At 43.5% G+C, this 14,009-nt stretch overlaps 2 protein-coding genes across 3 annotated transcripts in view; one reads left to right on the forward strand and one right to left on the reverse strand.

The window, feature by feature from the left end:
• The window catches only part of nt5dc1 (5'-nucleotidase domain containing 1), a 53,024-nt gene extending 39,018 nt beyond the window's left edge, over positions 1–14,006 (reverse strand). Inside the window, exons 1-6 of one of the 2 annotated variants that reach the window (XM_041064673.1) lie at positions 13,889–14,006; positions 10,148–10,239; positions 8,955–9,026; positions 8,749–8,858; positions 8,519–8,598; positions 8,335–8,416 (exon numbers count right to left, since the gene is read on the reverse strand). In XM_041064673.1, coding sequence (XP_040920607.1) covers positions 8,335–8,416; positions 8,519–8,598; positions 8,749–8,858; positions 8,955–9,026; positions 10,148–10,239; positions 13,889–13,951 — 499 coding nt within the window. In that variant the 5' untranslated portion in view covers positions 13,952–14,006. Of the gene's footprint in view, positions 1–8,334; positions 8,417–8,518; positions 8,599–8,748; positions 8,859–8,954; positions 9,027–10,147; positions 10,240–11,638; positions 12,038–13,888 lie in introns of those variants that run through there. The other variant, XM_041064672.1, reaches the window with a different exon arrangement.
• col10a1b (collagen, type X, alpha 1b) lies at positions 2,215–8,222 on the forward strand. Its single transcript, XM_041064670.1, has 3 exons — positions 2,215–2,368; positions 2,906–3,038; positions 5,766–8,222. The coding sequence occupies exons 2-3, from the start codon at positions 2,921–2,923 to the stop codon at positions 7,622–7,624; spliced, it is 1,977 nt and encodes a 658-aa protein (XP_040920604.1). The 5' UTR covers positions 2,215–2,368; positions 2,906–2,920; the 3' UTR covers positions 7,625–8,222.
• Positions 14,007–14,009: the final 3 nt, after the last annotated feature.

Here is a 14,009-nt window from a genome sequence, read left to right on the forward strand (position 1 = left end):
TCTGTTTCCTGTTTCTTGTTTCCTTTCTGGAGATCAGTGAAGTCTTCCTTTGAAACAACATGTAGAGTACTCTCATCTAATTGGTAGATTTGTTTCCTCTCGTATAAAGGATTTTTGACTAATAAAATAAAAGACTGAGCAGGAGATTTGTTACATCCTTTTTAGTAGAGTAGCTATGTATTTGTGTTTGTGTTACTTTTTGGGCTGAACATCAGAAACATTCATGACAGTAAATTTACAGCGAGATATAAACAAATTCATTGTTTGTTGTTGTAGATTTAAATTTATCGTGCTGACATGAGAGTGGTATCAATCTAACTCTGGGCGAGAAAGCAAGTAAACATATTTCCCAATATGTCTATTATAAACTATATAAACTATTCTTTTAAGGCCACCCTGCAGAGACACCACTAGGGACACACTGGAGAAATGTTTTGTCACGAGGATAGCTACGTACACGCGCGCATACGTGGGTGATGCAGTGTACAGTCCTGTCGATGGTTTCATGTTATTCCTAAATACCAAGAAATGCACACACAACACAGGCAGACTGCTAGAAAGGAACTATGGATATAAATAGCTGAGGTTTCAAATTCTTCCGAAAATAAGCTCTGCCAAAGTTTTATCAGTGGGCAAATGAACTGAACGCGTCTGTCAGCGTTTACATAGAAGAACGTCCAAATATTCACCTTCTACTATGATGCTGATCTGCCAGCCTCTCACACTAGGCAATGGTCAGGTTCAGTTTTATATGATGGATGGGGGGTTAGCTAGCAGCCCAGATCACATTTGATTGGATACATTTCTGTAACCGCCACTGAGTTCGAGACGAGTCGTCAAAAATTATTTTGTTTTACAGAGAAAACAAATTATTTTTTGACTATATTAGTCAACTGTACATACATCTGTATTGGGCATTAAGTAACTCAATTTAGAAACAATACTTTGCCGTTATAAAGGCCACTATGTACTGAATCTTTGAAATCTCATCTTCAAAAATGTTTTGTACATTTGGCTATGTTATGTTATGTTAAGTATTTTTGGTAAAAAAAAAAAAAAAAGATTGGCCATTTTTCCTTTTTTTATTAAATAGATATCAATATCTCTATTAATATCTCCACCATTATTAGATATTTTACTGTATGAAAATGTTGGAAATCAGAAGATGGCTTGTACACGCACATTCACAGCTGTGAGCAGAACTATATCTAAGTTCCAAGTTCCTCCACTGTTCCTACTCTGTGAATCTAAACTGCAGACCACAGGCTCCTCACAGGAGGAAGCAGTTAGCAACTTCCAACATAACCTCACTTCTGCCTCCTGGTGTCTTAAAGCTGCACTGTGGATCAATGCAGCCAACCACATGCCAGTTTACAAAAGACAATACACAGACATAAACCTGCCATCATCATGAAAGGCTTTACTGCCTAAAATTCAAGTATGAACACAAATCAAGGTGGTGGTGAGTTTAGAGATGCATCTAAATGAGTGAACACTGCCTCTGCTGTCTACCAAATCCCAGAATTTACAGATTGGAAAAAAAGAGACATTGTACAACTTTCCAGCATCTATTAAAAACTGTGTGTAATTTCAGAATTAACCAAAAATTGAGTGAAAATAGCCATCGGGTAGTCTACCACAGCCTCGCTGCTACACAGACTCCAGACCGGAGGAAAATATTGTCAGACACACTCAGTCTTTACTTTTCCAGAAAAAACACCCTGTCACAAGCCACTTGGTCAGTTGCTTAGACTAAAACAAGAAAAAAACACCTGTGTTTGAATAGCTAAAAAAAAAATGACAGTGAGACAGAGGCAGTTTTACAATTCCGACTCATCTGTCAAAAAGTACAAACAGCGATTAAAGTGTCAGATGAAAGGCTGAATAAATGATGTACACTTTAAGGTCTGCACAACCGCCTGCCACAAAGTCAACTACAGCTCACCCAAATGACATAAATCAAGAAACTAACTTATGAAAATATCAAGCAAAGGGAAACTGACAAGAATCCCCTCACTGCTGCTGTGTGCAGCCAGAGAGGACCAGATGAAGAGAGAGAGAGAGAGGGAGACCAAGAGAGGGGGGACAGGGAGGAGAAGGGAGGACCATCACCCTGAAGTGACATGCCTCCTGAGGACATGGCACCCATCATTAAACATGACATCAGAGCAGAGAGGGCCGTCCACACGAGGTAGATCCTTCACGATGCTGGAGAGTGGCTTGGTATAAATGCCTTGAGCCCAGTGCCCTGGGAAGCAGGAGCTGCCACTCAGACAGACAGACTCCACAGACTAAGGATATAACAGCAACGCACCGGGACAGCAGCCTCCCGACCCCCCACTGTTTCTTTGGAGCGTAAACCTTCCCGGTAAGGTGGCTTTTTTTTTTTTTTTCTTCTGTTTTCAGGTTAGTGCAATAGAGGGGGGGACTCCCAGCTGCAGCCTGGCTCTCCCTGAGGGGAGGGTCGGTGGGGAAGCCGACCCTGCTGGATGCTGGTGTTACAAGTCTAATGAGCCATGTGCTTTGGCTGGGCTTACACTGGGACAGAATTTTTTATTGTGTGAGAATGTTGGATGAGAAAAAAAAATATTTGACAGAGGTGCTTTTTAGATACGTTCTACTTTAACTTCACTCACTGCTGATGAGTACAACCTGGCCTGTTTACACATGAAAGCTTTACACATTTCTGTGGCAGCTATCTCCTCATTCTGACGGTTAGATTAACTGATGCACTGACCACACTGTACAGCTGCACACTGCCCCACTCTCAGATGTCGGAGAAGTTGCAGCAGTGCATGTGTTATGCCACATGTGGCTTTATCGTGCATGGTCCTTCGATTGCTGACTGTCATTAGAGACAAAGAGCAACACTGATTCTTCTCATAAACGGGTTTTGTCTTTGCAGGTTTAGCTTCACAAGATGGACCTGAGGGTAACAAGCCTTCTCCTCGTCCTCCTAGCTCTGGCTGAGGCAACCCCTGAGAGGTACTACCATGTGCCCAAAGTAACCAAGACTCCCTACCCCACCAAGAGTCATGGTGAGTCACATGTGTCTTTTCACGCAAGAATTGTTCACGTAAAAACAAATAATAACAACTCTAATACTCTGGGAACAAGGCAGACACTGCAATTAATACAAATAAAGATGGTTCAAATTCAACCGGGGTAAATAAGCAAGAACGGGGGAAAATAATTAATCCTGCATCTATTTATTTTTAGTATAATGACTAAACTCCTGCCAAGACCATTGTTCATTTACAAAACACTGCAGGCTGCACAGAAAAACTGCTTTCAAAGTACATCAGCTCCGTACTCCATCAGTTATTGTTTAAAAATGAAAACAAATCTTGACAAATGAAACTGCAAAATAGCACCAGATGACACTTAAAGTTCCACTTATGGTGGAGTTTATAGGACATATGCTCAGAGAGTTTTAATTACAACTCGTGATGCCAAAAAAATAGGATAGCAGGCACCCACCAAAGATATAGAGTCCACAAGTACATTTAACTGCAAAAAAGGAGCCTATTTCATCAAACAGTAAAAATGAAATAAATTTCTTAATTAACTGCAAATTCATGTCGTTATCCTATTCAGTTATCATCACCACTCCTTTGACCTTAAAATTCACTCTTATGTGACTTTGGCATAAACGCCACCCTCCTTCATTAACTATCATCAAGGTGCACACCCAGCAGGTCCCAGCGCAGCGTCTCTCACCGGCTGAGAGCAGAAGGCTGTGGTTGAACTGCTGAACTGCTGCTGAATGTGTAGATTTGTATATAACTGTGAGGTGGGGTACGGCTGTAAAAGAGCACTTGTGCTCTAGCTAAATAATAGTTCAAGAAGGAAACTGTCACTTTTGCATGTGTAATAAGAAAAACCCAAAGCAGTGGTCAGCAGTGGTAACTGCCAGCATGATGTATAACACTGTATTTTACAACGTAACTAAACAATGATTTAAATTTTAGCATTCAACAGTTGAGAATTTATTTCTCCACTTTTGTTCGTGAAGAGGCTCTGATGTGGTTTGCCTGCGTGCCACGGACGTAAAAATAGGACCGAAAGTCGACAACGAGGGCTCAAATTTGATAAATCTCCAAAACAGATGTTGTTACCACGTTGCAGGCACACCCTCACAAACTGCTCTGTGGTATTAAAATCACACCACACAATGAGATTGAAAAAAAAAGAAAGAAAAGAAGAAACAACACAGACTGTGGGGGAACGCTCTCCCAAGTTCTAACAGTAAATCTAACAAACAAACCACAGCAAATTTACTGTGACTTCTCTCTGCAGTGGAGATAATAAAGCTAGGTTTTGATTTTTTTTTTTTTTTGAAAATAAAAGCAACAAAAGAATTAGAGAACAATCACTCTGAGAAAAAACAAACTATGACTGGATAAAGGAGCTATTGAAGGTCTTTGAAGGTCACACATGGTTCAGCTCCTGGGTCAGCTCCTGTGGCCAGTATCATCACCTCCAGTTTGTGGTGTTTCTGGCTGCCAAAAGGTTTGGGTTCTGGCACAAATATCCCCTGTGGGGTTTCAGGCACAGCCTCATGTGGTCTGACAATGACAGCCCTGTCACAGCATTCACTTCTCAAAACACCATTTCAAAAGAGAGGCCAACACTCCTGGATTTGTTTCCTCTGACAGGTCATACTTCTCTTCTGGAGACGATGCATCCAGAATTATAGAGCATAAAGGAATGCAGTGTGATAGCAGTGTTATCACACATGCTGTTCGTGTACAGTTCAAAAATTCGACCAGATCCTAGACTCTATTCTATATTCCTTTTTAATGTTAAAGCCCTGGCAGATTCATTTTCAGTTTTTTTTTTAATACCAAAGTTCAAATTGTTAAGGCAATGACAATGAAACAGTCTAAGTCCAGCCAGGAACCTGTTGCATGTCATTTCCAGTCTCTTTGACCCTTCATTTCCTATGAGCTCTTCACTACCAAACATTGGTTCATAAGACAGGGTTATCCTTATGTTGACTTTAGCAATACCTATAGATTAGTGAGCAATTACCTCCAGTAAAGAACACAAATTGACAATATATTGCCAGTTTAGTGTACATACATGCACTCATCTGACCTTCTTTGTGGCAGGAAACGCATCAAGGTGATGTTGACAACTTGCAGACCGCTAACTATACATCCACAGCCGTGGGCAGTGCAGGAAATTAAAGGGTGCAGTATAATGCGGGCAAATTAAACTGAAATCCACAGAAGCTGGTGTACTGGGTCTCACGCCAGCACACATGAGCTTGGTGAGAACATCACCTCAGACCAGTGGTGCCGCGAAGAATATTCTGGAAAAGTGCTGACCCCACAACCCACCCCACAATCATAGGGAGTAGTCCTTTACGTCAGCCTTATGGAGTAAAGTACAAAATTTTGAGTTATTCAAGGGTCATGGAGGCTTAATGCATTGAAAAGGCACAAAAAGTCAAAGAATAAGGAGAGAAAGGTTTCAAAATGAGGCCATTTCTGGATCATAAACACTCCGTTTCCTTGGGGAGGACTAAGTGCATATCTATGTCTTATCAGTTCTTGTATTCTTGTATGTATATATTCCATATTTATGTACAGCACTGTGTGGTACACTGCGCAGTACACTTTTTACATCAATGCCCATGATTCAGTGAAACAGACTGAACCAAACTGATCTAACATCTAAAAGACACCTGTGCCTTTAAAATCTGCAAATCATGCCATCTGAATAATTATCACATGTATCTGTGTTTCTGTGTTCTCTAGCTGTTGCAGGCCAGCCAGGTGCTCAAGGTCCTCCAGGTGAACCAGGACCAATGGGACCACCTGGACCTCCTGGAAAGAGCGGTGTTGGACATACTGGACCACCAGGCCCACCAGGAGCTCCCGGAGCCCCTGGCTTCTCTCACGCAGGTAAACCTGGTACCCCAGGTGCCCCAGGAAAACCAGGTGCCCCTGGCATCCCTGGTGATAGAGGTGCACCTGGCCCATCTGGAGCAATGGGTCCCAGAGGTGCACCTGGTACACCTGGAACACCTGGACCTGCTGGACTTTCCTCTGTTGGAAAACCTGGACCATCTGGCATTCCTGGAGCAATGGGGCCAAGAGGAGAGCCCGGTCTGAAGGGACATCCTGGTGTTCCTGGTATTCCTGGTATCAAAGGAGAGAGAGGTATTGGAGTTCCTGGGGTTCAAGGATCACCAGGTGCTGTTGGACCAATGGGTCCAACTGGTATGCCTGGCAAACCTGGAGTTGGTAAACCAGGTGCTCCTGGCTATCCTGGAGAACCTGGCAAGGCTGGCATTCCAGGAAGAGATGGTACTCCTGGGCCAATGGGTCCAACAGGGGCAAAGGGTCACACTGGGGCTCCAGGTACAGGAGCACCAGGAAAACCAGGCCAGAATGGTACCCCAGGTATGCCTGGACCTATGGGGGCTAAAGGTCCACAGGGTCCAGCTGGTCAGCCAGGTTCCCCTGGCATGCCAGGTGTTGGCAAAACAGGTGAACCTGGTATACCAGGCGGCAGAGGAGCTCCTGGTACTCCAGGAACCACTGGTCAGAAAGGAGAGCCAGGCCCAACTGGTTTTACTGGTCAGCCAGGTGCTCCTGGTCCTATAGGCCCAGCTGGCCCACAGGGTGCAAGGGGATTCCAGGGTGAGGCAGGCCCAGCAGGACCCAAAGGTGACATAGGTATGGTGGGTGCACCAGGCCCAAGGGGAACCAAAGGTGAACAAGGAGCTCAAGGTTTCAGTGGAAAACCAGGTACCCCTGGGGCAGTAGGTCCTCCAGGAATTCCAGGTCATAACGGCGCTCAGGGTCCAAAGGGTACACAAGGCCATGCTGGTTCACCAGGACTCCCAGGTGCGAATGGCGCCCCAGGACTAAAAGGACACACAGGTTCCCCAGGAGCACCAGGAAAAAGTGGTGAGAGCGGAAGGCCAGGACCCATGGGACCAGTTGGGCCCCCTGGTCCATCAGGTCCTGCTGGACTTAAAGGCCACCCAGGTCTTCCAGGCCCACCAGGCCCAGCTGGCTTAACAGCTAAAGGTATTACTGGTCCCATGGGTCCACCTGGAATTCCAGGTGCAAGAGGTCATGACGGTCTCCCAGGCCCTGCCGGTCCTCCTGGTCCACCTGGCCCACCAGGAGAGATGGTCTACCACCACCATGAGAAGAGTATGCCAATCAAATCCCACGAGGTTCTGATGTCCCATGAGATGATGAAGGCCCCCATGTCTGCCTTCAGTGCTGTGCTGACCACGGCCTACCCCCCAGCTGGAACTCCTATTCACTTTAACCAGGTTCTGTACAATGGGGAACATCATTACGACATCCACAGTGGTGTTTTCACCTGCCAGATCCCAGGCCTCTACTATTTCAGCTATCATTTTCATGTCAATGGTGCCAATGCTTTGGTTGCCCTCTACAGAAACGAGGAACCAGTTCTTTTCACCTATGATGAGTACAACAAGGGCTTCCTGGATCAGATGTCAGGCAGTGCCGTGCTTATGCTGCAAGCCGGTGACAGAGTCTTTGTCCAGGTCCCTGATGAGGAGAGTAATGGTATATTTGCAGCAGATAATGTTCACTGCGTTTTCTCTGGGTTCCTGATTGCCTCAACGTGATTTCACAAATCCAAAAAAAACCTCAAAACCTTACAAACATTGAACTACTCAGAGAAACATATGCGTTTACAAAATTCCAAAATTGAGATTGGAGATTAAAGAAAAATATGGCTGTAATTTTTACAAGTTTAACTGCCTCATTCAGAGCTCTTCAAATCGTTAACGAATTCTTTGTATTAAGGCGGATTAAAATGTTCAGATATTTGGTTCAAACTGATCCCGTCCCCCTTCTTTGTCTTGTGTGTGCCTTGGCAATTTTAAGAAACACGAAACAACATTGGAAGTTCTTTTAAGTGGTGCTCTACAACTGCCTGTAACATTTACAGCACGTCTTTTATTTGTGTTTGTTTTTATTAATGTCTGTTGTTTAAGAATTTTCCTGTAATATACATACAAAAGACACGCAAAACTGTTGTACTATATGTTATTAGAGATCAGCACATTCTCACAAGCACTGTGACCAGCAAAACGAAACACAGAATGAGAAATTCAAACTGCTTTTTTTTTTCAAAACAACTATGTCCCATTGGATGTGTTAAGTTATGTACCACTTACTGACCAAAACACAGAATAAAAGTTCTAGTCTGAAAAAGAAAAATAGCCTCTGTGTGCTGTGTGTTGTTCTTCCTTACGGTATTGGTCCTTGACAAGAAGACATCAGAAATGAGCGATAGCCTAAACTGCATGCAGCTTTGAGATGAAAAACATACCTTTGAATGCAGATGTGTTGTAATTGTGGTCGATGGCGGCAAGCATGTCTTTCCAAAAGTCAGAATTGACCTCATTTCCTCGCTGTTCACACAAACAGAAAGTTACATTTCAGTGTTTTTTTTTCAGGTGAAAATATTGAGCATTAATATGAAGCTACATATTAAATCTCTCATCAAATAGTACCTTATGCAACATATCCACAACTCTTCCACAGAGCAGAGCCCCGGGTAGATCAAAGTAGTTGTCATAGAAATAGTAATTTGCTGTAAAGACCAGAACAAAAGATCAGTAAATCAATGAAATCTACTGACAGGCGAAGTAAAAAGAAAAAAGTCCCAGATGATGCACATTAGCCAAGGTAAGAGCCAACAGCATACATCTACAGGTATTAAAGATGGATATGAATATCATACCAGATCTTGTGAAGGAGGTATTGAGGCTGTTGAAGTGCTTCCACTCCCTTTTAGGACCATAATGTTTGATGATCTCTTCTGTGCTGAGGTCATTGGTTCCATGTGTCGCTCTAATCAAACAAGAAATAAAACTTTGCTGTTATCCCACTTCAAAGGTATTAACAAAAAGACCGGAGAGGTGCTCTGGGAGGCAGATCAAAGCGTACCGCAGGACAGTTCCATCTTCAGCCAGCTTCAGGAGGTTTCCATCCTCCAGATCCACCACTAGTCCTTTAAAACTGGACACAAAATTCAGCATGTTATAAAATACAGAATAAAGGCAAGAGCCCAGATCATCACAACTGTCCTGCACTCAGCAAGGACAACAATCATTACAGATGATGATGATGAGCCTTGACAGCTATGTCCAAATCAAATGTACACATACAAAAAAGGATCCTCAACAGTAGTCAAGTGACACAAAGTTTTTATACCTTCACCCCTTTGCCTTTAAAAATCATTCAAATTAAACAACCTAAGAAGAACAAATTGGTCTTTGGTTGAACTTTAAAGGGTCACAAGGCAAAAAGGTCAGGAACCACTGGACCATAAAAGCAAGTTATATATGTATGCAGCCTAGCTGAAACTGAAAGCATAGGGAAACAGCAAGTGAACATGCAGCTGGGGGGAAAAAGCAAGTGGGGAAAAAGCCTCCAAAACAACTCAAAGTTCTTTTATATATCTGTGTCAGTGTATATGTATCAACTGGTGTATAAGTGACAAGAAAATACAGAACTGAAAGCAGGTTTTAGGTGATTTAGAAACAGTACAAGTTCATTTTTAGTCTGTAGTCCTGTTCAGTGTATATTATTCTCACCATGAAAGAAAAAAAAAACAAGACACAACACAGCTTTAAACTCCCAAATAGCAGCACCAGCACTGGCTATAATAATAACATTAAGTCTGATTAAAATGAAAACCTCAAAGGGGAAATGTTTCACTCTTCTTATACTGTTGTATGTATTTTTGTATATTAGACCCACTGAGTCACGACCAGTTTTTCTATTATACTTGTTTGACGATTCGTCCTTGTTCCCTCATTATTTCTTTATTTTCTCGTTTCCTTATACCTACAAAAAAAAAAGAGAGACTTCGATCTGTTTATCGTGGTCCTGAGGATGTGTATGGTGCGTTTTATGTGTGCATACAGCCTATATCCAATCTGCTCAGTAATAACAATAAAAGCTTTACAACAAAGCTCTGTGATGGGAGTGCAACATAATCAAAGGATTGTGTTGTTTTAGCCATAGGTATAAGGCGAGTATAGTCTTAATATGCCCGAAAGTGAAACAAGTATTCACCATAGCTGTTTATGTTATAGCGAACCTCTAGGCTGGTGAAACTGCTGCTGCTGACTCACCAGAAATCCCAGGTGGCAGGGGTTAGGTTCAGCAGGTCCTTGTCATAGCCTTTATGTTCCACCAGATACCTGGCAAAGCTCTCGTAGATGAGCTGCAAAAAAAACAAAGGAGAAAACAACATCACTCACTCACAGTCACAACACAAACAACGCCAGCAACGGAATGCAGCCACATCCTGCTGAATGCCAAGAATGTAGAATATAACAGCTCTGGAGGAAATGCAGGGAATTAGAGGGAAATTCTTTGGCTCGTGGAGGTGGAAGGTTTATGACCGCCATCCACACAATCAGATCTCTGCTGGATGCACTGAATGATGGATCAGGCTGCTGAAAGATTCTTTCTCACATGTATTGAAGAGAGGACAGAAGGTGTGACGTGATGATGTGGATGCGAACCTGAGGCCAAATGCAGAAGACAGGGTTGACCAGCACTGTTGTACATCTTTATATCTGCAGCTACCCTCTACGAGTATGTATATGTGTAGTGAATATGCATGGATTCATGTTGCAGTTCATTTTTGTGACAACTACCGAAAGTTAGCGATTCATGCAGTAAAGAAATGCAGGGTTTTGTTGTTGCTGCTGTTGTTGTAATGGAATGTGTTGTGCTAAATACTGTAAACAAATTAAAGACAACAGTGGTTCATGTTGTGATGCCACCTGTTGTTAGTGCAGTACAAAGTTCTCTCGTTGGAAGACAAAGGTTGCCAGTGTTCTGGCACAGCAGCTGATCCTCAGATACTAATGTGTGGAGGTGATTTGGTTTGCATTAGCTGCACCTAGGATGTGAGATGAATTGTCATACTAAGCTACATGTCAGTAAAGACAAGTGGGTGTGTCTGCACAGTGACCTTTTTTTCAGTTACATCAATCAATCAATCAATCAAATAAATGGTATCAGCAGTAGTTAGCTAAGAATGTCTCTATTGGGCAATTATTTTGGGGTTCCCTACCCCGTGCTGAAGCATTGACAGGGTTAGTAGACATAAAGGTGACATACATGGGACATATGAGAGCATAAATGAACTCCAGGTCTGATAGAAACAGACCATAATGATTAGATGGAATTCAGTCATTTCATTATCACTCAATGTCACATAATCCAGCTGTGCCCTGTGAGTCTGTGGCGAATGTGGCTCCTAATAATAGCAAATGCTTGATGATATGAAGAAACTGCTGGCTGCCAATAGGCCTCAGAGAGGGGAGGGGGGATTTAAAGTCATGTATGAGCATCACCGCCGACGTTCAACCTGTGAGTCACGCAGAGTGACTGCAGCATCAGGACCATCATCCTTCACGCCACCGACACCGCTAACGCGCATTTTCACCGGTCTTTATTCATACTGGACTAGTTCCGGACTGACGGGTCACCGTACTGACACCTCCGAGCTATTTATAATCCAGATGTGTTGCGGACCGAAGCGTCACGGTCAGCGTACGCTTATATGAGCTAGCTGCCCGCGCTACACACACAGACACACAGACACTCACCCTGGAGGTCTCCTTCAGATGGTAGCGGCAGAGCGTGTGGTCCAGGTCGAAGCCGATCACATCACAGTCCGACAGGCTGAAGTATTCGCTCATTGTAGCTGAAGCTAAGGGAAATGCGGGGGAAAGCGCTCCGGAGCTCAGCGTTAGTGTACACACATGAACTTGTGCGCGGCAGCACAACAATGTGTCAATGTCACTGAGTGACGGCGGAGATGGGGCTGCGCTCCGTAGACACTCTTCTCAGTTCTCGCTCACGGAAACGAATTCTCCGAGACCGCTTTCCTCAAAACCAGACTCGATAAGCGCTGGTCGGTTAATACCACCAATAAGTTGCCTAAATGGAGGCAGAGGCTAAACTCCAGAGAGCCAGAAGAAGGCGACAGAGAGGCGGCAGGCGAGTGCGAGACTCGAGCGTGCAAAGCTTCCGGGTGTGGGAGGAAACCGTAATCCACGGTCTACGTGCGCAGAAGCAGTTTGGAAAGCGCGTTTAATTTTGGAAAGTCAGCTTTAGTAACTCAGTGCTTTTACACCAATTAATCACAGGCAGTGTCTATCAATCTACATTATAATTTGAAAGGCCCAACAGTATAAACAAGTACAACTGAAACTGGGCGATTAATTGATTGGTTGACCGACAGAAAACTGATTGCAGGTCCATTTGTAATAAGTCACTTAAAAGAAGCACTGGACACAGGAGAACTTTTCATGTTATTTTACTGTGTGCTTGCACGTCACAGTCTCTACACACTGCAACACTTCCTGTCTTTTCTTTCTTTACAAATAGCTCCACAGCAGTGAATTGGCCTGGAATAGCATTAGTATTCAAAACACAAGTTTCATGCAGTTTCCTTGTTCCACTTTCTCAAATGTGGAGATTTCCTCCCTCAGCTGGCCGAGAACCCGGCCACTTAGCTCGGAGCAACGAGCTAGCCTAAGGCTAATCAGCTAGGCTAACAAGGTAAGAGGCAGTTACACGCAGCTACATCCACCATACCGGCTTTCACCGGTGCCTCCACCCACTATCCACTTACAGTTACAGTTATAGTTACAGCAGTGCACAAACAACAGCAGCCGCTTACTGACGGAGCTGCCCTGTCCATGCAATGTCGGACTTTTTAAACAGAAAAATGAGATGAAATAAAATTGTAGCCTAGTATTCCCCCAATAAACGGACTCTGAGAGCACGGAACACACCGCAACAGCGTTCCTAACATCCTCTATATGTATCAGCAGCGACCATAAATCGGCAGTTAAGACATAAGCCAGCGGCAAAACATGCTAATACATGCTAATTACTGCAAACATCCAGGTAAAATAGTGAGAAATTTACTTACCGAAAAAACGTCCTTCGACGGTCGGTTAGTACAGTCTACACTACAACAAGCCATATTGTCACAAAAACTTATCCGAACGTTGGCAAACAAACACGGACAGCAGCCCCTGTCAACCTCTGGAGGTAGCCGGAGGCCTCTGGATGTAGCCGCCTAGCCCAGCAGATGCTTTAGCAAAGAGCTAACTGCCTGTGTCTGTCCATGGGGCTGTCACTCAACGTAACCACGCCCTAACCCCCCACAGTGTTCACGGAGGTGGAAACTATCAATAGAGATAAAAAAACAAAAAATGGCTGTAAATATGTTTTTTTTTAGGTTGTAAAGTTGGCAATTTTAACATGGGGCTCAATGGAGAATTGCTCACTTCCAGAGCCAGCCCCCAGCGGCAGCCGAGGAACTGCAGCTTTTTGAACGCGGAAGTGGTCCTCACTGCTGAAACCTATAACCCCCCCCCCCCCCTTGGTTATCACTATCACTTTTTCTTTTCGTTTTCTTTTTTTTTTTCTTTTTTTTTTCTTTTTTTTTCTTTTTTTTTTCTTTTTTTTTTTGTCATTTGAGTAATCACATATGTGTTGGAGTATTTGCATGAAACATCCACCACAACAGGTCATGCCTTGTTAGTCTATCATATTCTGTGGCCCCTATGTTTGGCTCTAGGGCTTTACAGTACCTGAATCAAGCCATGATTTTCACTTAATAAGTCATAACTTTAATTAATTATCTCATAACTGTGACTTACCATTATTGCCATTATTTTATTATTTTATATATCTTGTTTTGTTGCTGGCTTCCATAATGATCTCAAAGTAACCAGAAAAAAAAGATAATAAAAAACTAAAAATAAAATCATAACAGAAAATTATGACTCATTTCTCCCAAACCCAACCCATCCCGGGGCAGTAATCAGATGTTCTCCCACCTGTTGGCTGTAGCTCACAGGTCCTGTTGCCCAATAACGCCGCCAGAGGGCACATGACGTCATCTCACGTGGGTCGCCTTCCTCCCATTCCTGAACAGGTGCGGGTGATCAGGAGTATCGG

Source organism: Toxotes jaculatrix, chromosome 19 (assembly GCF_017976425.1).
Source record: "Toxotes jaculatrix isolate fToxJac2 chromosome 19, fToxJac2.pri, whole genome shotgun sequence".
Classification (NCBI taxonomy): Eukaryota; Metazoa; Chordata; class Actinopteri; family Toxotidae; genus Toxotes; species Toxotes jaculatrix.

Coding starts and splice junctions, on each gene's coding strand:
- col10a1b (XM_041064670.1), top strand. CDS start 2,921: ATGGACCTGAGGGTAACAAGCCTTCTCCTCGTCCTCCTAGCTCTGGCT. Junction 3,039..5,765: donor CTACCCCACCAAGAGTCATG/GTGAGTCACATG, acceptor TGTGTTCTCTAG/CTGTTGCAGGCCAGCCAGGT.